Below are 26,583 nucleotides of genomic sequence, written 5' to 3'. Positions count from 1 at the left end.
ACGAACGAGGTCAGTGCAGCTTGTGGCTTGTGGAAGTGCGGAGACGCGGAGCACTGAGTCTTTCGATTCACTTCGTTCCTTTTATTCACGAGGCCATTGCGAAGGCTTCAGACTTGTGTGGTGCAGTGCGTTTTTCTTTCCGCTTTTGGCATGTGTTCCGAAGCCACGGCCATAAAAAAAACGCAAGAATTTCGATTTTTTAACAAAGGCGGACATCATTTGACAGGTGGAGGCTGGCAAGAAAATGTCGTCGGTCGCCGCGCCATTCGGAATTCCTCGCAACATCCCGAGTACAATCCTCAAGAACAAAGCCGATGTTAAGCTGAAGGCAGTGCAGTCCGGTCACCCTGGAGCGTGTCGTGTGTGCGTCCCAACCTTTGACAAGGTTGAGAAGGCATTGTACGCCTGGTTTTAGGAGACACGTGCCAAGAACATACCTGTTGACGGCCCAATGCTCACGGAGAAGGCCAAATGGTTTGCTGTGGCCTTCGGAGAAGAAAGCTTCACTGGTGGCACTGGTTGGGAGCAGCGATTTAAGAGTCGCTACAGCATCGTCGGAAAGGCCCTTTTGAGGTGACTAGCACAAGTCACATAGAGAAGTGGTTGTGCAGAGTGGCCAAATATTTCCGACCGCTTTTCGTCGTCGCAAATATTCAACATAGATGAGACGGCACTGTTTTGGCAAATGCTGGCAAATAAGACTCTGCATCTGAAGGGCACTGCATGCCATGGTGGAAAGAACAGCAAGGTGCACGTATTGGTTTTGCTTGCTGCAAATATGAATGGGTCATGCAAATTATGGCAGTTTGTTATCGGAAAGAGCAGGTCGCCACACTGTTTTAAGAATGCGAAAGGCCTCCCAGTTCGATACACGTCTAATAAGAAAGCTTGGATGACACGCGATTTTTTCGTTGAGTGGCTACAGGTGTGGGATGCCAAACTGGAGAAGTCTGGCCGCAAAGTTTGTCTTCTTCTACACATTGTTCGGCCCATCCTGTCGTCTGCCCATTAAAGCAGATCACCCTCATGTTTCTGCCGCCAAACACAACGGCAAAACTTCAGCCTCTCGACCAAGGCATTGTGAAAGCATTTAAGGTTGCATACAGACGACGACTGGTGCAAAGGCTCCTAATCAACCTTCGATTAAGAATCGAACTCAAGGTGGACCTCCTCAGAGCCATTCAAATGTTGGCTGGTGCTTGGTGCTTGGAACGACGTGAAGAAAAGCCCAATTGTGAACTGCTTCCGCAAAGCAGGCTTTGTGGTAGCTGCAGATGACAGATGCCTTGACAGTGGAGACGATGACGGTGGATGCCTGGACAGTGAATTTCGCGAGCTCTCGGCATTCCCATTCGCGTGCTGTAATGCCCAGGAGGCATTACAGCACGCGATTTCATCAGCGCTAACAACGGCATGCAAGCTGTAGTGGATCATGCTGGTGCGGAGATTGTGGCTGACATCATGGGTGACGAGGACGCAGATTCAAGCAGCGGCGAAGGTTACAACGAAGAGGACCAACCACCATGCACTGAAGCTGAACTTGCATCAGCTTTCAGCGTTATTCGCCGCTGTTGTGGCGCAATGGAAGGAGCTGGCCTTTCTCATTTGGACACTGTCAGCAAGCTTGAGGACAGCTTAATGAACTTGATGGTGCAGAAGAAAAAGCAAGCAAAAGTCCCAGATTTTTTTGTCTTCCGAAATGAAGTGCTGTGGTCATTGCGCTGTGTTTTTGTTTTTTTACGCGCCTTGGGGGTATAGATCGGTAAGTTACCGTTAGTCACAACATCGGGAAACTGCCTTGAGATGTGTGGAGTTGTTAGAGAAGCTTTTGACATGCCCATTTTATATTTAGAATTATCGATATATCGAACTATTTCAAGATCCCCTTCGAGTTCGATATATCCGGGATCGACTGTGTATATATATATATATATATATATATATATATATATATATGACAATACAAAAATTAAAACCAGTTAATGCAGATGCGCACTGCGAGACAACACAGTGAAGATTGTTGAGGGAGGAATGGTGCGAGGTGTATGCAGATGAATGAATGACATGTGCTTATGCATTTATTTATATGCCTCACAGGCTGCAAGGCTGGAGTATTAGGTGAGGGGGAATAAAAAAGCAGTTATAAAAGGAAGAAGGACAGAGCATTAAACAATACTGAACAAGCAATAACAGAAAAAATTACCGCCCATGCACCCCGTACAGGTGGTAAACTGGCGAAGCTGAAATGTACGGCTCCACTGTTTATCACCCGGGTAATTCCGACGGTCTATTAAATTTCTCAATTAGTGGTTACGTATTGTGTTTCTTAATGAGGTTACACACGTTTGGCTTGGGTTTATCCCATTGTTTATTTGAAATACCACACATTGCACTTCGCATAATCCCCATCATGGAGGGTGCAATGAGTGGTTCATTATGTTAATCCTATGGGTTCATCAAAGTATTTCTGAATTATGTAAAGCATTTGTGCTTTGTAATATGTTAATCATAGTATTTATGACTGTTATACATTGTAGTTACCAAGTGACACACCGGGGCCACACATTTCATTTAATTAGATACAGGGATACCTTTCTGAACCTATTGCGAAATCGGAGAGGGACTGCTCTATGCGCGCTCTGCTGCAAGAGGGAAACGACGCCACACCTTTGCTGCAAGATAATTATGTCATCATAATCTTGTCTTAACCCCGTCCCCCTCTGTGTCCCATCCCTGCAATAATAGGCAGATAAATGTATGTTTTAAATGCGTAAGCATTTCTATGTCTACCCAATGAGAAATTTGTCTGTCCGTCACATCAGACGAATGCAGTGGCCCATACCCCCCTAAATAATGGCTCATGCCTCCACAGTAGGGTTCCTGTGGTCAGACCACAAGTGTTTCACCTAGGCATATAGAGCTTCGCTGTAAAAAGAATGAACACCTTTCTGCCAGAGATCGAGACAATCATAAGGTGCACTAACAAATCAGACTTCATTGAACATGCTGAGTAAATGCTGGTTGACAAGCAATAAATCGAATTTACGTAAAAGGAGGAGCAAGAACTGATGTGTGTCCATACAGATCCCCAACAAGAAATGCAACCATCTCTGAAAGAGTGACAGAGGCCATGCTGACACAAGATTCTCGCAGTGTCATTACATCTAAAGCTTCCGAAATTTCTCTAAGCCACCGATCTGCACAGAATGCACAGAAGTCAATAGACAAGAACGCAGTGAACGTACAGAGTGCTTTGATCTTGTCCGCTGTCTATGTTTTTCACTGTGGTTAATAATCAATCGGTGCGACTCGTCCAGTTTTCGTTTCTTATGTTAGGCTCATGAGCCCACTTGTGTCACGGAATATCTGCATGGCTATGTATACACTCGCCGACTCATTTTTCGGACTCCAAAAATTCGGACATGCTCGATTATTCGGTCTGCCTCGCGGCACCACCATTCTCCCCATAGGCCATAATGTCATGCCATAACTTCTAATTAACCGAAAATTCTAATTAAGCGGCTTCAAATTATCGGGAGTCAACTGTACTGCTGTTTCACAACAACCCACAGCTATGGATCCGGTCCGTGCTTCTGATCTCGCTAGTACCATCAGCTCCGATCTAACGCTACTGCAGACGGGGGAGTTACTGGCGTTGTTATATAAGCATAAAGACTGCTTCGACGTCCACTCTCCTCTCTTGGGACAGACTTCAGCGACGGCTCATCGCATACACACAGATGGGATTACCATCGTGCGCCGGCGGCCATATCGCGTTTCTTCCACTGAACGACGGATCATCGATACCCACGTTGCAGACATGCTGAAACGTAGCATAATACGCCCATCTTCAAGTCCTTGGTCCTCACCTGTCGTTTTGGTGCGTAAGAAAGACGGCTCAGTGCGACTTTGCGTAGACTACCGTGCCTTGAACAAAATAACCCGCAAAGATGCATATCCACTGCCCCGAATTGATGATGCGTTAGATTCATTACAAGGCGCGGAGTATTTCTCCAGTCTTGATCTACGCTCCGGATACTGGCAGATACCCATGCATGAAGCAGACAAGGAGAAAACCGCCTTTGCCACACCCAATGGACTTTACGAATTTAACGTAATGCCTTTCGGCCTGTGTAATGCTCCCGCCACATTTGAGCGGATGATTAACAACATACTACGGGGCCTAAAGTGGAAGACTTGCTTATGCTACCTTTACGACATCATATTTTCGTCGACCTTCCATCAGCACTTGCAGCGCCTCGACGAAGTCCTGACATGCCTCTCAGCTGCTGGCCTTCAGCTGAATACAAAAAAGTGCCACTTCGCCAGCAAAACCATTGAATTGCTAGGACACCTTGTCAGCAAGGAGGGTCTTCGACCCGACCCCGACAAGATTACCGCTGTCCTCCGCTTCCCCGGGCCTCAATGCGCCAAAGACTTGTGTAGCTTCCCTGGCCTAGCTTTGTATTTCTGGCGCTTCATATGTAACTTTGCCACCATTGCGGCGCCGCTCCATCAACTCCTTCTTTCTGGAGCTCCCTACGTATGGTCGGACGAATGCCAAATTGCTTTTGACGCCCTCAAGCGTGCCCTCACGTCCGAACCTGTGCTTTGTCATTTCGACAACACCGCACCCACTCTTCTACATACTGACACCAGTGGACACGGTATCGGCACTGTTCTTCTGCAACGTCAGCAAAATACTGAAGAATGTGTGGTTGCATATGCAAGTCACACGCTAACAGCTGCAGAGAAAAATTATACGATTACCGAGCAAGAGTGTCTCGCTGTTGTTTGGTCCGTTCGAAAATTTCGGCCTTATCTGCACGGCCGTCACTTTACGGTCGTTACTGATTACCACGCCTTGTGCTGGTTGGCGACGCTAAAGAATTTAACGGCACGTCTCGGCCGTTGGATACTCCGTTTACAAGAATATCACTTCGACGTCACCTACAAGTCTGGAAAGAAAGACCAGGATGCCGATGCTCTCTCTCGTTGTCCCTTACCACCGTCTTCAAACGCTGCTTGCTTACCACCTTCCGCGAGGAAACCGCAGGGCGCATCGCCTGCATTCCCTTCGCTCGCAGCTCTCGACCAGCTCCCATCCAGCCATTCTCATACGTTTGCCTCTAGCCAACGTAATGACTCCTACTGCCACTTCATTATGGAACGTATTTGCAGATCATCTCGCACACCTAATGCTCGGCTCTGTCGGCAGTTGAAGAACTTCAAGATCGAAAATTCGATTTTATACCGGTACGTGTTTCATCCCGAAGGTCACCGTTGGGTTCCTGTCGTTCCACGATCACTTCGGGCCCAGATATTGGAGACCTTTCACGACGATCCCACTGCCGGTCACTTTGGTTTCCATAAAACCTACGAGCGAATTCGCAGCCGCTTCTCTTGGTCTGGACTTGCAACCAGCGTAGCGAAATATGTGGCTTCCTGTTCGCTCTGCCAACACCGCAAATGACTGACCTCACCTCCGGCTGGACTGCTCCAACCTGTCCCGTGTCCTGAAGCTCCTTTCGCAGTGGTTGGTATCGACCTCTATGGACCGCTACCCTTAACCACTGGCGGTCAACGATGGATCGTCACAGCTGTAGACCACTTGACAGGGTACGCTGAAACAGCCGCACTATCGTCGGGATCCGCAAAGGAAGTAGCAGCCTTTTTCTTGGAAGCTATCTTTTTACGGCACGGAGCCCCACGTGTCCTTTTGAGTGACCGCGGCAGGACCTTTCTCTCTAAACTTCTCGACGATGTTCTCCGTGCATGCAATACCATCCATAAAACGACTTCCAGCTACCACCCTCAAACTAATGGTCTCAGAGCACTTTCGTCGCATGCTTTCCGACATATCTATGTACATCATCCCTGACCACACCAATTGGGATGTCATTCTACCATTCGTCACTTTCGCATACAATACGGCCGTCCAACATACTACGGGATACTCGCCCTTTTTCCTCGTGTATGGGCGCCAACTGCTCACTATCCTCGACGCTCCTTTCTTCGGTGTCCCCGTGCCTTCGTCCACATCAGTGTGCGAGCAGCTCGTTTCGCGTGTTATCCGGTGTCGCCAACGTGCCCGCCTCAACACCGTCGCCAGTCAACAAGACGGCAAAATTCGCTATGATGCATCTCACCATACGTTTTCCTTCCACCCTGGAGACGAAGTGTTACTGTGGACCCCAGTTCGCTCTCCTGGATTGTGCGAGAAATTTTAGTCCTCTTTTATCGGGCCCTACATTGTTCGGGAACAGACTTCGCCAGTTAACTATCGTGTCACTCCAGTTGTTCCGCCTTAGGGCGGCTGCTGCCGTTCCACAGAGATTGTGCATGTTTCGCGTTTAAAACCTTTCATACGGTGTTTCCCGCCATAAACAGCGGCCACGTTGGCCGCTTCCATGCGTGGGGGAAATTGTGTGAGCATTATATTACCCCTTCATCTGTATGTATTCATCATCATGGCCAGCGTCACCGTCTTCAGCGCGCGATCTGCGCAATAAACCGCTGGGGCTTAACCCTTTAAAGGTTTTTGCCGTACATGTATGGCGGCGGTTTTCTGTCCTGCAAGGTCTTTGCCGTACGGGTACGGTTTCGAACCTCCGTTTGAAATTTCGCACCATAATGACAATCCGTGCTCACTGGGAGGTGCTGCCATCCCTCAGGACTTACAACAAGCGTTTGAAATTTGTGCTACCTTTTTGGGGAGATAAACAGAACTGCTTTCTAGCTTCAGCGCGTCGCGACGACTGCGGCAACACCCCTTTTGCGGTTTCGGTTTCGCCGCGTGATCGCAACGGAGGCGCGCGAAATGTCATTTTTCTCTTTGTCGGCACTCTCTTGCAGGGGCGGTGGAAGTTGATTTCTATCTTGATTGGCGCTGCTGTTAGTTTGTTTATCACCGCCGCTCACGAGGTATTCTCACTCTCTGCGGCAACGCGCTTACGCAAGAAGGTGCCTCAGACCTCTGCCCAAGGCAGCCGCACGCAGAGAAGATGCCATGTGTGCGCCAACACAACTCGTCACTCCAAGAGGAGAACAGACATGCATTTTAGGTGTGCAGACTGCGATAAGGCGCTGTGCGTAAAACTGTGTTTTAAGGAGTACCACACTCTGAAATACTACTGAACATCTTGCAGTTCTGAGTGATGCCAACACCAAAATACTGTTCCTACTTTTTTTTTTTACAATTTATTCCCGACTTTATACATTTTGTACGTTCAAGATCCGCAATAAAGTAATTTGACCACCTGGGAAAGTTTTTTTCAAAATAATTCGACCTACAAAGGGTTAACAGCTGTCTCGCAGTAGTTTCATTTTAAAAGTAGTAAAGCCAAATCTCCAACTCAGCGTCCATTGAACACAATGTGTTTTGTACTCCCTTAAACTGTACCAGCTTATTGCATATGTATCGGTTAACACGTAGTGTTTTCACTTTTCGTCGCGCAAACACGGCGGTACGTTGTCCCTATCGGGCAGCCCTGTAGAACAACAAGTTTGAGAGATCGGAAAAACTGCCTTTAAGTGCCCTGTGCGTTTGTATGTGAAGCCACATCAACATCAACATTATTTCGGTGCCCTGCCAGAGAGCGTTGTGGCGTCGTGCAAGCAAGGATTCGTGTTCTTGCCAATGCTCGGATAAGAAAAAGACGCCAGGTGCTCAGCATAGAAGAAAAATTAGACATTGTTCGTGCTACCGAACGCGGCACGAAGAAGTCGGTGCTGGCACGCGACATGGGCCTACTGCTGACTACAGTGTATGGCATGTGGAATGCGAAGAAGTTGCTCGGCAGCGCTGCTGTGACCGTGAAGAGATGTCAACTACGAGGTTCAACTTTTCGCCATCGATTTAGGCCCGACAGTGGCAGAAGCTGCGCGTTACGCCAGCCTCATGAATGCAATCGTTGTGACAAGAACAGCACTCTGCAATGAAAAGCTGCCCTGCGACTTCTGCAGCGCTACTGCACGCGTGGACGGAGATAATGTAACACCAACGGGGAATCTGCCATGCAAGTGTTTGTCGAGAGGAGGGGGCAGGCTAATAAGCCGGCTCGCAGCTTCATTACGTTTGAGGCCGCTGTCGTCACTGCTAGGCCGCCGCAGCATCAAACAACGATAACACTTTTGTCGTGCGAAGTAAATAGATACTGCATTTTTTTTCCCTTTCATCACACACTCTCTCTCAGTTCTGTTTTTGACCGGTAAGTGGGCAATCTCATGCTATTTTGGTTAAGCAGTACTACAGTTTAGTACATACTTTTTCCGAGCTCTGGCCAACTACGGTTTAACGAGGTTTCACTGTATACGTGACAATATAAAAAGAAAAAAGACCAAAACAAAGAAGTGTAGGCAACCTCGCAGCAGGCACATTTATATCCTGTGTGCCATCATGGCATGGGCTAATGACATGGCCTGTGAGGCTTCCTGACCCATAATCGGTGATTAGCCAAATCCACACGTGAAGATGCCGATGGCATTTTGTCAGACTTGCGCTTTGTGTACCGCACAAACGATGATGTGTGCGTAGTGTGTGTGCTGATCAGACCGACTGCTTTGCCAGCCTGCCAAGACACTGCCTCCAGCCAAAATGCAGAGATTTTTGATGCTACAAGACAAGGCTGAAAGCATTGCCCAGGTTGAAAAGGGCATGAAGAAGATGGAGACTGGCGACAAATTTAGAATTGTTTGCAGCTTTGCATCTCCAATTTCTAAAAACAATGCCTCTATTCTCAGCATGCTCCAAAATAGTGCAAATGCAAAGAAGAAAACTGTGACGGCTGTGGCGTTCCCAGATGTTGACAAGGCGGTGTTTGCTTGGCTTTGTGAACAGCATCGCACCAAACTTCACTTCTGTGCTGCAGCCGCTCGACCAAGGTGCAATTCGCAGCATCAGGTGTGCCTACAGCGAAGCCAATTAGGCATCTGCTGCTGAACCTTCAGGCCAAGCGTCCCACCGACGTGGGCTCGTTCATGGTGCTTCAGATGGTGGCCGCCCCATGGGTTGCGACATGCCTGCCCGTTATTCTTTTAAGCACAGTGGTTTCATTGCTACTCAGCAGGCATCGTGTGCTGACCGAGCGGCACTGGAGCATGATTTGCCCGAAGGCGCACTTGATGACGAGTGCTGTTGGCACAGTGCCGCGATAGCTGACCAATGCATGGGGCGAACTTTGTGCCATGGAAAATAAAGTTCCAGGCGGCCTTAGCATTGACGAGTTCATTTGTGCAGATGAAGACATTGCTGTGCATAAGAAGAGTATTGACGAGCCCATCATAAGTAACATATGCGAAAATGATAATGCCGAAGCACACCAGCAACCAAAACATCAAGAGAAGATGAACCTAGCGAATGCTCCGTCTGCCTCTTGCTAGCAAAATAGATGTGTCACAACCACCCCTCCCTCGGCCTCGCACACGCTTTATCGCATTACTGTGAGCTCGGTCCCCTCCTTCTCCTTTCTTGCGTGGGAAGACAGCACTCAGGCCACCATTCCTCTTGGCTTACCTTTGCATGCGTTCACATGCACCCAAAGCATACAGCATGAGGGGCATGATGGGATCTTATGCACTTGGACTTTACACCGAAGTGCTTTGTTTCGACGGTTGCTTTTAGTGGCAAAAAATAATTCAACCAGTTGGCCATCTGCGTCCGCAGAAGTTTCCATTTATTGTCTCAGTCAAATATTTTTAAACTTCAAACAGGAGACATGTCACAAAAAAAAGGCGACATGTCCCTAGTGACGCTTTTTTTGTGTGTGACATGTCTCTTGTTTGCACTTCAAAAATGTTTGTCAAGTATGCACCAACTAGGCCTACAGAAAGTTCTATTGTCTCAGTATTTTTTCATGACCCTAGTGAAATTTTTATGTTAAAATGGTGTAAAGGTGCCCTTCATTACACTGAGGTTCTGAATACATGGTGTCAATTGGACAAGAGGTTATCCAGAACTAAATATATATTGGGAATTTTGTTACACTGAAGTTTGTTATATCGAGGTTTAAATTATAACAAAATTCTCAGTATAACGAAGTATTTAACTTTTCACTACTCCTTGTACATAGAACACCATACATTTAGAACCTCAATATAATGAAGCGAGTTAATACCCAATTTTAATGTAAGGAAATTTTGACGTAATAGTTCTGCGGAAGCCAGCAAGGTGGAGAGAAGTAATTTTTTAAATTAATTACTTCTCTCCACCCTGCGGGCTTTCACAGAACTATCACGCCAAACCCTCGCCTTTGCTTCAAGTTGTTGACAAATTCGACTTCGCCCTGCCATCTGCTAGCCACCTGGTTAGCTCGGATGGTACAGCGGCTGCCCCGGAAAGGTGGTGGTCCCGGGTTCAAGTCCCGGACCAGGACGAATTTTTCTCCAACTGCGAGGCTTTTCTTTTAGGAACCTGTATGGCTTTCCTTTGTAGCAATTGCTACGATTGGGTGGATGTCTCATTTTCTCTTAATTAATAACGAAATTTCACTGGGTCCCCCCCATGAAGGTATACAGAGACAATAAATTCCACAGACACAGATAGCGTACCAAGAGCGATTGCTGCTGCTGTTTGTCACACACAAGCTAGATAAAGAAAAGGAACCTGTGAGCAGACAAGTGCAGCGCCCACCTTCCCATAACGCTGCGCATCGATGAGGTACACCAACACCAGCAAGTGAATGTAGACATCCAGCTCAGGAAGCAGTGGCAGGTGCGATGTCTTAGCACTGCGGATGCGGCCTTCCTTGATGGCACCATCTGTTTCCATGGGCTGCAACAAGTCAAGCACGTTTCACAACACTGTTTATGCTTAGGAAAGATTCACAGAACTTTGTGTTCATCTGTTTTCCCAGAAAACACAACTTGATGCAATACTAAGTGAAAATGCCAAGAGTTGAAATTTTTCGTGAGCAGTACCAAATTTACCAGTTTCTCTTTCGTAACCACGCCTATAGAGATCAATTTGATTGTCAGTTTTTTTTATACACGTCGTTAAACATTTTTGTTGGGATTATTCTACTAGCAACATTATGAACTGTCTGAAATGATGATTGAACCTCAATCATTTGTCAGATTTGACAATTTTCGGTAAATTGGAGAGTCTACAAAAATACAACTTCAACTGGAGCTATCATCGACACTAGCCTCCAGTGCTCCTAGCACTTCAATAAAGAGACTAAAAATTTTCACTTCGGTCTACTCTGCAACATATTTAAATGACAGCAGCAGTGAAGACACAGAAGCTTCTCTCAGCTTGTCAATTTTTCGATCCTACGCATAGGCTGTTTTTATGATGCCTCAAACAACAGTAGATGCTCATGAGTGGGTGTCACTTTGACAATTGTCTTCAACAAATATCAAGTGCAGCTTTATTTTCCCTACCGTAAGTTCGTTTATCCATCAGCACTTTTTTATTTATTTACATACCCTAAGGGCCCCTAGGGCCATTACATAGGGGGGGGGGGGGGGGGGGATTTACACAATCCAAATTTGCATCACATACAACAGACAAGAGAAAGGTACGCACAGAAAACTGGCACATCGTACAGTTGCAAAAAGGGGAGAAAAACATCACGGTAATGCAAAATTCGGCTTGGCATAACACAATTAGATAATTATGTACTCTGCTAACATGGAAATCTTACATGAATCAAGTCATAGTCCTTACATTCAAATTACTGCACTGCTTTTGGTTCAAGATGAGCAAGTAGGGCTTTCTGGGAAGCAGCAGTTTCCCGTATTGCCACAACGCTTCCCAGTAACGCGTTCCATTCTTCAATTGATAACAAAAGGGGGAAAGTTGATACTTTACCGTTTTTGTGAAAATAGGTGATACCTTGTGTATGTGATTGTATGTATGTGATATGATGCGCAGGAACAATGTGTGTAGCCGCAACTCCAGAGTCACCAAAATATAAAGAGTGGAAAAAAGACAAACATAAGAACTTACGTCTAGCGCCAAGATTCAAAAGATTAAGTATGCACTTTAAAAGGAAAAGGCTGGTGTATGTTGAGCAAGAAGATAAAATAAACAGTCATCATCATCATCATCAGCCTGGTTACGCCCACTGCAGGGCCAAGGCCTCTCCCATACTTCTCCAACTACCCCAGTCATGTAGTAATGGTGGACATGTCGTCCCTGCAAACTTCTTAATCTCACCCGCCCACCTAACTTTCTGCCGACTCCTGCTACGCTTCCCTTCCCTTGGAATCCAGTCCGTAACCCTTAATGACCATCAGTTATCTTCCCTCCTCATTACATGTCCAGCCCATGCCCCCCCATTTCTTTTTCTTGATTTCAACTAAGATTTCATTAACTCGCGTTTGTTCCCTCACCCAATCTGCTCTTTTCTTGTCCCTTAACATTACACCCATCATTCTTTCCATAGCTCGTTGCGTCATCCTCAATTTAAGTAGAACCCTTTTTGTAAGCCTCCAGGTTTCTGCCCCGTACGTGAGTACTGGTAAGAGACAGCTATTATACACTTTTCTCTTGAGGGATAATGGCAACCTGCTGTTCATGATCTCAGAATGCCTGCCAAACGCACCCCAGCCCATTCTTATTCTTCTGATTATTTCAGTCTCATGATCCGGATCAGGGGTCACTACCTGTCATAAGTAGATGTATTCCCTTGCCACTTCCAGTGCCTCGCTACCTATCGTAAACTGCTGTTCTCTTCCGAGACTGTTAAACATTACTTTAGTCTTCTGCAGATTATTTTTAGACCCACTCTTCTGCTTTGCCTCTCCAGGTCAGTGAGCATGCATTGCAATTGGTCCCCTGAGTTACTAAGCAAGGCAATATCATCAGCGAATCGCAAGTTACTAAGGTATTCTCCATTAACTCTTATCCCCAATTCTTCCCTATCCAGGTTTCTGAATACCTCCTGTAAACACGCTGTGAATAGCATTGGAGAGGTATCTCCCTGCCTGACGCCTTTCTTTATTTGGATTTTGTTGCTTTCTTTATGGAGGACTACGGTGGCTGTGGAGCCGCTATAGATATCTTTCAGTACTTTTACATACGGCTTCTCTATGCCCCGATTCTATAATGCCTCCATGACTGCTGAGGTTTTGACAGAATCAAACACCTTCTTGTAAAATAGACAGTGTCTGCACAAATTATTACAAACAATCCTCATCATGTGGCGCTTTTACTCACACAAGAGCACCACAGTCGATTACAGGCCAACCTTCGACCAAAACTTATATAGATGTCTAATCTCTTACATTTATTACACTGCCTCTGCAAGTGCCCTTATTCATTACTGTACAATACTGTGCAACACACCACATTACTGTACCCCACTGTATAGAACTGAACAAAGTATGTGCAGGCTCCAACACCAGTCGAACGCATGCTGGACAACCGTGCTCGCACATTATTCTTTGCAAGCATAATAGCATAGTTTGTATATGTGCAAAGTGCCAACATTCTTTCCTTTCTTTTTGCAGGTGGAAGAAGGGTAGGAGTAATTTGCACAGCCAGTGACCTGGAGCTGCAATTTCGCGTTGCGGAGACGCCACGCTGCCGACACCAGCCATGCCTTCTCTGCAACGAGACTCTGTTGTGGACCGGCCAAAGGATGAAATTCCTTCCATGAAAGATACAAGGAGCACTTCAGCCACATCGAGCAAAAGGGGCAACTAAGGTGAGGCTAAGCATTCGATTCGTTTCTACTTGCGTTGCATTTTGTATTGTTCTGTACGCAGAAACAAAATGCAGCTGATGCTCTTCTTAACGGACAACGACGAGTTTGGGTGCTCCGTCACTGTTCTTCAAGCCACAAATGGAAATCACTCGAGAGAGCTTATAAGAAAATTTGAGAAAACAATCAGAAATCTGGCAGCGCAGCTGCCGAATGCAGTTTTTAGGGGTCATTTTCATAGTGCTGCTTTTATTTTATTCATGGTCTCGTATGCCAGCGCATAGCTCGGCGAACACCTAGCAACACCTAACGTAGGTGTTGCACATGACACGCATACGTTGAAAGAACGTCTTATTCACAGTGTACATGAAATCAAAAACAAAACTAGCTGTTTCCAGGCTTAAGGAGTCCCTGAAATAATTTATGCTATAGCTTTAAAAAATGTCTGAGCATGCAATACTATTAAGTATCAGCTCCATGAAATAGCTTATTGTAGTAATGAATGAATGAATGTTTATTTCATCTTGAGTACAATTTCAAGAAAGGTGCAGGGGCAAAAGGCACACAGTGCCTGACAGGGGCTCCTGTACCCACAAAATACGCATGTATTATACATTATTTAGTGGTAGTACGTTGGCAGTGAGCGAACACACATAACGTTAAATATTTTTGCACACTGCCCACGAGTTTACACAGAAAGCGAAGATATCAGTGAAGATATATATTATCAGCGAAGATAAGATGTGGGTGAGTCGTGCATCCGTGAATAAACTGTTTTTGCAAAGATTTGAGCATTGTTGTATGCAGCTATTTCCGCAGGCTATACATGCGGATAATTTATTTTTTTCTTTTCCCGGCTGTTGTAATTAGGGGTGCGGGTTATACGTGGTGGCGGGTCATACGCAGAAAAATACGGTATGCACAGGGACACAGAATGGTGCTAGATGACAGCGAGAGGCGAGTGTGGTAATATAAAGGTGGCAACACTTATGTTTTGTGTTGCATCCGGTGTGTTGTCTGCATGGACTTGGTGTTCTGTCGACTCGGGGAACAGAAGCTAGTACAGACCTATTCGTACTTGCGATCCTAAGAGCTAGTTTAGCGTGCCATGTGGCCTTAGAAGGCACTATCGCACATGCTTACACTGCATTCAGCTAAATGTCACAAGTAAAAAACATTTCCTATTTAAAATTGAATGAACATGGTTACCACAGGTGCCATGTGTGCAACGTACATGAGGACACAGCCCACTTAACCTGTGCTTACAGGCTATTTATTTCAGAAAGCAGAGCCTCAATGCCCACACTGAACATTAATCAGTGACTGCCATCTCTTCAGCTACCACATTCTTGGTCCGTGGACTAACACTGCCTGAGTGTCTTATGCCAATGAAGGCACAACGCATTGGTATACTTTAGTTTGTCGATTGGTGTGGTGTGTGTTGTGTATCTGTCATGCGCTGTGCAGATTTCATTTTTCATCATACCAATCTGGAGCAATATGCTAGGCATGCTGCCGGGCAAGCCTCTCTGTAAAGAAGTGTAAAGTTCTACTAACCTACAATACATTTGTTGCAGGGAATTGCAGGCTACTACTATGCAGTTGCTGCGACGTATTTACTAGCACGAAATAAATTAACGCAATAAAGGTGGGACCAAACTTCTGGAGAAAAGCAGACAGGACTTTTCCATTAGTCTTGCTCGCACTAGTAGCTATGTCACACCAACTGCTCTACCAACTAGCCCAATTTTCTGCATTAATGGCGGCCCCAGAAGTGTCACCAGCCAAACCTAAAGTGCAGAAAGCACGCAGGCAGAGCTGCGCAAACTCAAAGACTTGCCCCCTTGCAGCTGCTCCTACAAAAGCTTGACTGCATAAAAAAGATAGGGCACCTCGGCACAAAAGAATGGCCCTCCTGGAGCACTTTGCGAGCACATATGAGCAAGAAATAAACAGCTTGTTTTCATCAAATTTTGTTTTTTGGCATTTATACAACCAACACACAAAACAGAAGCTATAAAGCTGGGAACAGTGCAAAGCATGCAAAATAAAATTACTGGGAACAGAATAACCTAGGAAACAAAGTTCGCATTCTCGAGAAAAGTGGAAACTGCAGCAGTGAACTCCCACCATTGCATTTCAGCAATACTCTTGTGTCGCACACATCTGCTTAATAACTAATCTGCTCGCACATGTGCTTAATAACTGCAGTGCTTGTCATGGCTCCATCATTTTCATTTTTGATGTTGTCCTCCCTCGGGGAGTCCTCGCAGTCACTTAAATTGTCAATAACTGGTACACAGGTCATGTAACATGCATGCTCCAAGTAGAACACTGGTCAATTGAGTCTGCATCTACAAGATACAGTGTCCTGAAACGCTGTTTCAGAATGGCAAATGTATGCTCCATTGCCACATGTTGTTGGCTGTGTATTTTGTTGAAATTCCACTTATAGACATTGCCCTATTATCCTTATATGAAGGCATCAGCCAACGCACTTGGTCTCTGCTACACCACAGATGGGGCTTTCTTTCAGCATGTGCGCGTCGTGCGTGCAACCAGGATAGCCAACGAAAATGTCGATGGAACGGCTGCTTGAACCACAGATTCCTTGCAGAATGATTGAAGGGAATTTTTTCCTGTTATATAGTAGGACACAGGGCACTCTTTCTGGCGAGAGATTTTGATGTGGCAGCCATCAACACACCTTAGTGTTTTTTGGTCCTTTACCATAGCTTCTAGCAAGAAAGCGTGCTTTGACATTTGCCCGCTTTTGATCGCTAGGCCAAGCAATCACTTCTGCACTGATACTGAACAAGAAGTTCAGAACTCTTTTGAGGCACAGAGACACTGATGACTTGGACACATCGAAGGCATCAGCAATTCTATACATACTGTTGCGAGTACCCAAATAACTCAAAGAAATTAACTTTTTCCCTACCATGCCCATTGGGCAATGTTAGCCGCTATTGATGGTTTGAAACACCGCTTTCGTGACCTTGCATACAACTCACGGATGCACTGCACCTTCGGATATGAAGGATAATGGCCTATTTGTTTCCTTAGCAGTTTGCCTTTTTTCCTGCTTGGGGATGATTATTAGAAGCGCCTTTAAGTTTCACGATCGTCAAAGTAAAAAGCAAAAAATAGCCACCTCTGAAAGCAGTGTACGTGCACGCTTCAACAGATTGCAGATCTCGTGATTTCACTGCAGCCGATTTTATCGATGGATCGAGCAGCAGCGAGTCTGAGGATGCTGCCCTTTCATTGGACTAAGAGTGATGCAAACCAGCCCAGAACATTGGTGGCCGCAGCCTGGCTAGTTTCCCTGTTTGCTTCGGCCCGTCTCTGTTGTTTGGAGTGCTTCAAAGCATGCCAAGATGGAGACTTTGTGGAGTTCTCACCCGTGCTCTTGGGACACAGGAACACCAACACAGTAGTGTAAACAATCACAATGGCATTTATTGCACCTTTCATATATCAATCCTTGCTAGCAGAGTTGTTATCCCCAAAACATGCCGATGGGATCGCGACAAATTGCAGAAGTCCGACTCACTGCGGCCGGATAGCAAGCGAATATGTTCGCCCCATGCTAGATTCCAACGCCTGGTGCTTCGCGCGTATGGTCACACGAACGGTGGCACGTTCGAACAAGCCTTCGCGAGATGTTCTCACGAAGAAGCATGGATCGGCGCATGCGCGCAACGTCCGCGCTGCTTGCTGACCTCGAGCCAAAGAGGAAGCATGGATGTCTAGACGCCTTCTCCTTTCCGCGCCAAGTAACCCCGCTATTAGGCGGCGTTAGCAGCGCAACACTCACGCCATCTCTTGTACTGCACTTCAACCAGACCAACTGGCGTGGGCATCAGGCTACACAGCGAAGGCGGATTACAGGAGAGGGGAGCTATGCAGGAAAACAACATATCAGGGGATGCGTGAGAGTCGCGCATCCCCACAACTTATAGAAACTGGAAGAAATGCTACGACAGGAAAACAAAGCAGAAAACAACAGTTTACTGCAAGACATGCAACATTCCGCTATGCTTTACATCGAGGAACTGCTTCGCAGCATGGAACGCCAAACTTTAGTGCTTGCAGTTAAGCTTTTGTAATGAAAGACATGTGCAATTAAAAATTCAGATTTTTGGGGGGAGATTGATTTTTGGAGATACAATGTCAATTGATGCATTCAATTGACATTGTAGCAGCGGCGCTGCTGACAGGTTCGATATCACAACCTCATATAAGGTGCCGAGAACTTCTGCCCTACGTGTCAGCACCACCTGCACCTACCGTATAGTGCGGAATATAGGTCGAGGTTTTTTTCAAAAAATATTACTAAAAGTTCACCCCTCGACTTATATATCGGCCTTTGGCACAACATGAATAGTTGTCTGGCAACATGTAGAAGCGCAGACCTTCGGCATCCGCATCGTTATCGCCTCCTTGGCGACTGACGTGGCCCAACCCCAACTCGCGGGCGCCGCAGGGTCCTTTATTCTATGGCGCGGTGCACCCGGAGCTCGAAGACAGGGTGGTGGATTTCGTCTGCGAGCATCGTGCCAGATCTTTGCCAGTGACAGCAGAACTCATCCGCATCAAAGCTATTGAGATCGCCCGAGAATCCGGACTGCCCAAGGAACAATTCAAGGGCTCAATTTATTGGGCTCGTCGCTTCATGCAACGCAAGGGATTCGCACTTCGACGGCGCAAATCAATCTGCCAGAAGCTGCCAGAGGCATACGAGGACAAGCTGGTCGAATTCCAGCGCTATGTTATCCGTCTCCGGCAGCAGCATGGCTACATGTTCAGATCGGCAATGCTGATGAAACGCCGGTGTGGTTCGACATGCCGCCGCCCACCACAGTGTGCGAACGTGGCGCAAAAGAAGTCAAGCTTCTTTCTACGGGGAACGAGCATTCGCGCTTCACGGTGATGCTCACGTGTACTGCAGACGGCAGAAAGCTGCCCCCATACATAATATTCAAGAGGAAGACACTGCCGAAAGAGGCTTTCCCGCGGGATGTCGTTCGCGTGAATGAAAAGGGCTATATGGATGAGGCTCTCATGCTCAAGTGAATTAAGACTGTCTGGAATCGGCGATCCGGCGCACTCCTGCGGTGTCCGAACATGCTCGTCTTGGATGCCTTTCGCGGGCACTTGACCACAGGTGTGAAGCAGGCACTCCGCAACGGGAGGACGGAACTCTCCGTCATTCCGGAAGGCATGACGTCAACACTTCAGCCACTGGACGTCGTGCTCAACAAGCCCTTTAAAGACCGTGTCCGTGAACAATATAATCAGTGGATGGCCGGCGACAACCCGACGACCCCAACCGGCCGGCTGCGCAGGCCGCCTCTCGCTACTGTGGCCACATGGGTGGCACAGGCTTGGCGCTCGCTGCCCGACGATATGGTGGTGCGGGCATTCAAGAAGTGTTGCATTAGCAACTCTTTGGACGGCACCGAGGATGACATGTTGTGGGACACAGCGAGTGAAGAGCAGTCGTCTTCGGAAGAGAGTTCAGACAGCTCAAACGAATGAGCAGGTGACGAGTCTGGTGGCACCACTAAATAAAACGAAGTTTTGTGCCTTATAATTTTTATGTTGACTTCTTTGCTTTAAAGTAAGGGGGTCGACCTATATTCCGCCTCGACCTATATTCAGCATTATACGGTATTTGTTTCTGGTGCCAGGCACCTTTTCTGAATCGAACAAACCTTACGTTACTCTTCCTGGCATAACAGGCGCACGACAGTGCGTCTGCCATAACGCTGTTCTTTAGCCTGCTATAGCACAGGATAAAGTGATGCTGCTACAGGAAAACTGCCGACTGCACCGGGTGTCGCTTGGGTCCCCTTGAGAGAGAGCACTTCACTTACCTCATTGAAGCCTATCAAATTCCACTGGCTAAAGTTTGTGGTAATTGAGGTACGCCTCGGCACTTTCGTGCGGGCACTGTCGTTCCTATGCCTCTCCCTTTCCACTCGTGAGGGTTGTCGGTGGTGACCTTCGCCACGGACCAGTTTGTGGCCGTAGCACTAGTGCTGCCGGGGACAGTCGCCGTGCCCGCCAGAACCAGTGAAATCTCTCCAGGACAGCACTAGGTATGTACGGGTTTTCCTCTTGTCTGCCGACCCCTTTGTTAGAGTCTTGGACTTGAGCTCGTCTACGGTGCCTTTGTATTTACGGCGAGCACATACATCGTGCGATTCTCTTCCAAACACTAAGCCGCAGAGCAATGCCCAGTGCTCGTGTGCGGTCCTGCTATGCCAAACGGCACTTATCATAGGCCCAAGCTGACGGAGATTGCCAGGGCTCTCAAGAGTGGGCCTACTGGTTATTTCGTGAGCAAGCAGCACAGCCACGACAACTTTTCCTAGCGGCACGTCGCGGGGAGCCATCCTTCCGCAGCGACGTGCTGGTGGTGCCCTGTTCTGTCTTCCACACCTATGGTGCGAGGCCTCTTTGATTCCTGTGCCGGCCCAGGACCAGGCGTTTTTATAGGGTTCTTAGGTCTCACCGGAAACAAAAGAGTTTCCGCTAACTTAAGGCAATACCGTGTTTTATTGTGTGGCTCAATCGACGAAAGTGCACTTTGTGTAAGCATCAGGCTTGATGTCAAAGATGGGTCATTGTCAATCCTGTCGTCACTGCCTGCTGTAGTCGCCCCTGTCGCACAACACCGCTGCCTGTAGGCTGATTTACAAGGCGCGAGTTTTAGCTGGCAACAAAGCGATTTCCGTCGCTCTGTGACCATCATAGGCCCTGCGACTGAGTTCCGCTAAGTTGGCTGTGACAGCGGCACATGGCATCTTAATAGGGATCTTTCTGCTGCCGTCTATTTCCCAACGTCTTGTGCAGCGTCTCCGCAGTCGTGGACTAAGCAATTGTAAGGGTACAACACTATTAAAAATCTCAAAGCATGCTACTTATCTTATTTTTAAATACCAGATAACAAAATCAAACATATGCACAGTTTCCATGTTGTTTCATTGTACCAATAGAGACGTGAATACATTCAGAGCAACCTTCGGCATCACTCCGATGGAAATCTTGCCGTTGTCGACGCATGTGAAAGCTCATATTGAAAATTGCTAAGCAATGTGTGCAGCAGCAACAATATTTTTTGCCCAAGTTTCTTCACATGAAAAAGCCTTTTTTCATTGATCGGCATGATCACTGGCTCCAGACTTCATGATAGCGGCACTCCCTGTTATCAGAATAGTCAAGAACGCCTGCGCAAGCTGAACTGATTTGATTCTTGCAAAATTTGCAGCTTCATCCCAAGTGACACAGCATTACACTTTGCTGGTGCCATCTTCTACTAACTTTACTGTCCGCTGCTTTATGGCTGTTTCTGCAGCGTGTTTACACACTTGCTGAGAAAGAGAGAGGGATATTGTAGAAAGGGTGGGCACCACACTGCCTTTCACTTTTGTTTTTCTCTGGACGCGCAAAGCACGATCATGGGCAATGTGGATGTAAAGCAGCAGGCACCATCTTACGGCGCGCTGCGCTAACTCGCGATGCTCTTCGTGGATTTCGCAATCAGCACACAGGCGGGACGGGATGCACGGTAATGGCGGCAGATACGAACTCGCATAGGCAAACTTTTCACCTCGTCTCGGCATGGTTCACCAGGACCTTGGCAATGCAAACATCACGATTATTCTCCACGGAAAATGCTGTCCGGAAGACCGAATTTTGATCATATCAGATATGCGGTGAACAACATATGGTTTTTTTCTTTCTCATAGCCCTAGTGCATAATTCGATGATCTTAAGTCGACTCATCATTATAAGTGGTATGCACTGTACCAAACGAAAACCACCTTTCAGACAGGCGCATACTTTACCGCATAACATTGATGTATTGCGGCGAAGCTGACTTTAAAGCACCAGCCACCACTTTGCAACTATAATAATAGACCCTTGACCATTTTTCTTGCTAAAAAAATCGGGTGCATGTTATATGTTTAGGAGCTTTGATGTTATCTCTATGTTAGTCTGCTGCTTTGGGCACATAGAAATGGGTGCGCACTTGGCTCGGGGACAATCGGACTATAGACACAGCACGAAGTGCCTGGAGTGGCCAGTTGCATGGCAATTTTGCATGTATTCGCGGCTTCTTTCACGCTCGAAAAAACACTTATGTTGCACTTATCGAGCAACAGGAAGCTGTATCTGGAGTTTCTCATGTTGCCCTGCAATTTTCTCAGTGACACTTTTAATCTAATTATAATATCGGAGAAGTTGATTATCTAATCAGACGGAATGCAAAAAGACAATCTGAGTATCTCCAAGTGATGGCAAACAACATTACCTTGGTTTGGTCCAGCTACGTGGCACTTGCACATTTTTAATGTTTGGTTGAAGTTACGTGAAGCACCCTGTAACTGGGCCAAATCATTCGAATGGCACATATCATGTAGTGCACACAGTGCCACAAGGGAACTGTGCAAAAACACGAGCGCCGCTACCACAGCTTCCAAGACTGCCCGCAGTGCCACCATCAAGGTGCTGCATGGAGAAATCCAGAACAGTGTGCCACCATCGTGACCTCAGAGATCTGAGGCCACAGCCACCATACTGCTTTGCCCCAAAGCAAGCTGGAGACGTGTTTCAAAACCAAGGTTACGTTAGCATCGTTGAAAGCTAGAGACTTTCCTCATGGCTTCTGAAATCCACGCACGGCGCTCGCTTGTCTCAGCAGTTCAACCTTTCACCGCAGTCGGACTGCAGTGAGGGCTACGCTGCCATGCGCCCAGTTTGGTTGCTCTTCCGGGTTTCGGAACTTCGTGTGGGCCCGCTTACAAAAATCTTTCGTTATATCTGTATGCAGTTTCAATAGGCAGGCTTGGAAAATCTTAAATGCCATCGTAAATAGTGTACTCTTTCTCTCCTGCCCTGTGTACTAGCGCTACAAACATTTTTCTCGGCATTTGTCTCCTCGGCTGTTCCTTCTAGGCACAAGCCCTCGTTAATAACAGTGGAATGTGTGTGAGGTCATGTGCCTGTGTAGCACATGACGTAGAGGATAGTGTTGACAACAGCTCCTTCTACATGCGAGTAAAGATCTTGCCAGGAAATGTAAAATGAATTAAATTCTGCGGGCTTTCATGCTAAAACAATGATATCATTATGAGGCGCACCTTTGAATTAATTTTGATCACCTAGGTTTTTCTCCAAGGTGCAACCAATACATACCTGCCAACCTGGCGAGATGAAAAAATCGGGAGACTTTATTTGCGCCAATGGGGGAGGGGGGTTGTTTCTTTTAAACTTTCAAGCAGTGTTCGACAAGTCCTTTTGCAGGGACCTTGCAGTAGCAGACTTTCCTCGCTTCAAAAATTGGTGATGTGCATTGCAATGCATTCCCTGTCCCCTAAGCTCTGCCGAGTCAGATGGTGCCACTAAAGGAGTCGCCATTGGGTTCCCCTTAGGGGTCAGACACACAAGTGCTAGCTGGTAAAGTGCAAATTATCCAGTGCAAGCCAAATTTGGGATTTAAATATTGAAAGTTTGGGTTTATAGAAATGCACCAATGCTGGCCAGTACCTTCGGTCTGGATCGAATTAACCGAAAAGTCAAATTAAATGAGGTTAAGGGTAGTGAATAAAATGAGGGCGCACCTCCTCGAGGCATCCAAGCAGGGAATCCCTGTCCTGGCTGGAGTGGGTGAAAAAGCCAGTGACGATCTTGCGCAGCACTCGGTCATTGAGCCGCTTGCGGGTGGGCATCAGAGCTCGCAGGATGCGCAGGATGAAACGCGGCTCCTTGCTGGTCACTGCCTTCTCAATGTGGCGGGCATGCTCCTTAATGTCTGCATTCACAGAGAGTGGAAGCAATCACTCAGTAAGCTCCCCATTTTCAGATGGATTCCTGTACTACCAGTAGCGCTGCTGTCGTTGATCAATCCAGACGTGCACACTCGAAAACACAATCAGCAATGTAAAGAAGCCTTTTCTTCCACAGGAAACATATTGCCAATACTTGAGGCCGACAAAGGAACTTTGGAGACACTGTTCTGCCACACCAGGGTGCACCAAGCCTTGGACCAGGGCGTTATATTGCTGCTTAAGCTCAACGTGAGAAGCATCACAAATTATTCGATGAGTCTGAAAGAGACCGAAAAGATAGCAACAGGGCACTGCATTGACTTGAGCCTTCCTTCCTTACCCACATTCTGCTTGCACTTTGTCGTGATTCACGACACCGAAGTCACTTGACGTTCCGTCCTTGGTTGGAGACCTATGCACTGATGCTTACACTAAGATGCACAGAGATAGTTTACATTTTCTCGTGATTATCTCAAAAGAAGAAAGTTGGCAAGAGGCACTGTCTTCAAGGAAAGCTCAAAATTGTTATATGCTCATGATCAATCAGTACACACTAGACAGAACCTCAACAAAGACTAACAGCTTTTCAAGTGACAATAAAGGCTTCAATTACTCTTTTCTGCTAAAAAAAAAATGCAGAAATGCAGCACACTTGTATGAAGCACAGAAATCTGTTAACCCTCCCAGCACTTTCACTTATATAGTATCTGTGCAGAGTCTCGCACTACACATCCTTGATGCCTTCTGGCAATATTGGAGCCTCCAGTTGGTACACAGATTGGTGGCGAAACCTGTGAGCAGATAGAGTAAAGAAAATATCAGCTCTACCCCACAAAAAGCGTGCATGAATACCTTCAACTGTTCCACTAAAAAGTGGCGTCCACGCACAAACGCTGTAAACTGTAATTAACCATAGTTGAAGTTCCAAATATGTGCCCCTACGAATACAAAGAAAAACGAGTGCACTTGCCAGTTGAGTGTTACATAACGCCCGATCGACAAACCAATACTTATGCTTGTCAGGAGCACACCAGCCGGCGACCATAAAGGGTAGGACGAAGGGCGATATTCTTGGACAATCACAGTCGAGAATACTTTCACTTTTGCAAGACCAGCACTGAACGCTTTGGCATCCGTGGGCGAGCGTTCTTGGCACGGTGAAAAGGCGGTGTGCTTGGCGCTATGCCAGGAACGCTTTGGCTCCTAGACCCTTATGCGTCTGGTGCTATCTTGGCAATGTGATAGTGTCTCCCAAAAGTGATTGGCCAAGAATATGGCTCAAAACGTTCTGGGGCCAACTTTGCTTTTTCCTCAGGGTTGAGGTGACAGATGGCAGCAGACTGCAATTTTACAGAAATTCACCTCAATAATACATGGAGGTGGTTTGGCATCGGTTGGCAAGCTTGTATCTCTGTTATGGTCAGCAGACAAAGACAGGAGGTTATTGCTTGCCACATTTTTCTTTCTTCTTTGCTGTGCTGCACAGGCCGTGTTCGTGTATGGCAGGGACATACCGCATTTATTTGAATCTAGGCCGATAGCTTTTTTTTTTCCAAATAATCATATACCAAACTCTAGGCCACCTTAGACTTGAGGATTTTAAAAAGCAGTTCTTAATTGAAAATTATAAATATGGCGCATCACTAGCGCCATATAGAAAAGCCAGTATCACAGCCGCTACTAGCAGTGCCAGTAGGCAACTGAAGTACATGAGCGGCGTCACCATTTTGTCCTGTGTTGTATCGGCATGGAGTTATTGTAATGGCACCAAACAGGTGATGCCATGAACGAAAAGTTGTGCTAGCCGCAGAGCCATCGTCGAACGTTCAAGCCGGGCAGGACTTCCGCATCTATGAGAAAAACATCCGTCGTTGGAGGGGGCAACGAGAGATGCTTTTTACGTGTGCCGCAACAAGGAGATTACAGCGATAAGTATGATAAGCACGCGATAACAGAGAGAAGCTGTTCACTGAGATCGCGCCGCATTTCGACACGTACAAGCCGTGTCGCATTGTCTGTGCATGCGTGGGTGCGCGGACACAAGCTTGCGTGCATCCGCAAGAGCACTAAGCTAGCGGCGATGACGTAGAGTGAGCTTGGCATGTTCATATTAAATAAATGCTGTTTTCATTTTGTGAACGCTGTCCTCACTTGTTTCTTTGCATAGGTGTACGGTAGCGCAATTAAAAGACAGGACAAAAGAAGACACACACAGCGCTAACTTCCAACAATGTGTGTCCCTGTGTGTCTTCTTTTGTGCTGTTTTTATTACCGTTACCGTATACCTATTCAATATGCGTTACCAACAAGCCCACATTGCAACCCTCGCTCACTTGTTTGTTCGGCTTACATTCGAGGTAAGCTTTTTTTTTATTTTTTCTGGCTTCGGACATTCAGAGGTCGGCTTGGAATCGGGGCTGGCATAGGTTCGAATAAATGCTACTCCTGGCATGTTCAGAATGTAAAGGTGCTCATCGCAAAATAAATATGCAGCTGTCCCTGCTCTGTCTTGTGTTTCCATTCTTTTATAGCAATGCTGTTTGTGGCTAGGGTTCTGTTCAGACAGGGTCCAAGTGCAATGGCACATACATCTGTGGACACCGGGTGGTGGGCTCTGGGACCTGTAGCACACCCTTGAACTACCCTTGTCCAACCTGTAACCTAAAGAGGTCCCAGGCACAAGGGTGGGAACATAATTTTTTATTATGCTGGATACAAACATTAAAACATGGGGTTACAAAAACCAAGGAAAAAACTAGATAAAAGGGTGCATATGCTAAAAGGTAAACAAAATGGCTAAAAAATACTAGTTAGTGGTGTTAGCAATGTAAAAGGCTAAAACTGTAAAGGTGTAAATGCTTCTCATAAACAGATTAAGAAACGCCGATGTGTGCTTTGTAAATTCGTGTGGAAGCATTGACCGTGTCACTAACGCACAGGTGCTTCATCATTTGCAAGTATTGCCAACTGCAGAGCCTGCGCATGACACGGTCGTTTCCAGGTGCCCAAACAGCCGACAGCAACCGCATTCACAGTCACACGTTGGAACCTCCGGAGGAGATAACGCTGAACAGGGGCGTACTTCACCTTTG

The 26,583-nt window shown here is 46.7% G+C and overlaps 1 protein-coding gene across 1 annotated transcript in view; it reads right to left on the bottom strand.

Annotated features, from left to right (window-relative positions):
- The window catches only part of Rpn3 (regulatory particle non-ATPase 3), a 123,969-nt gene that overhangs the window by 81,398 nt on the left and 15,988 nt on the right, over positions 1-26,583 (bottom strand). The window contains exons 3-4 of the mRNA XM_075693891.1: positions 23,285-23,475; positions 10,631-10,771 (exon numbers count right to left, since the gene is read on the bottom strand). Of these exons, the coding sequence (XP_075550006.1) occupies positions 10,631-10,771; positions 23,285-23,475 (332 nt within the window). The remainder of the gene's footprint in view (positions 1-10,630; positions 10,772-23,284; positions 23,476-26,583) is intronic.

Source organism: Dermacentor variabilis, chromosome 5 (genome assembly GCF_050947875.1).
Source record: "Dermacentor variabilis isolate Ectoservices chromosome 5, ASM5094787v1, whole genome shotgun sequence".
NCBI lineage: Eukaryota > Metazoa > Arthropoda > Arachnida > Ixodida > Ixodidae > Dermacentor > Dermacentor variabilis.
The sequence above is the reverse complement of the archived record's forward strand: the minus strand, read 5'-3'. Positions and strand labels throughout refer to the sequence as shown.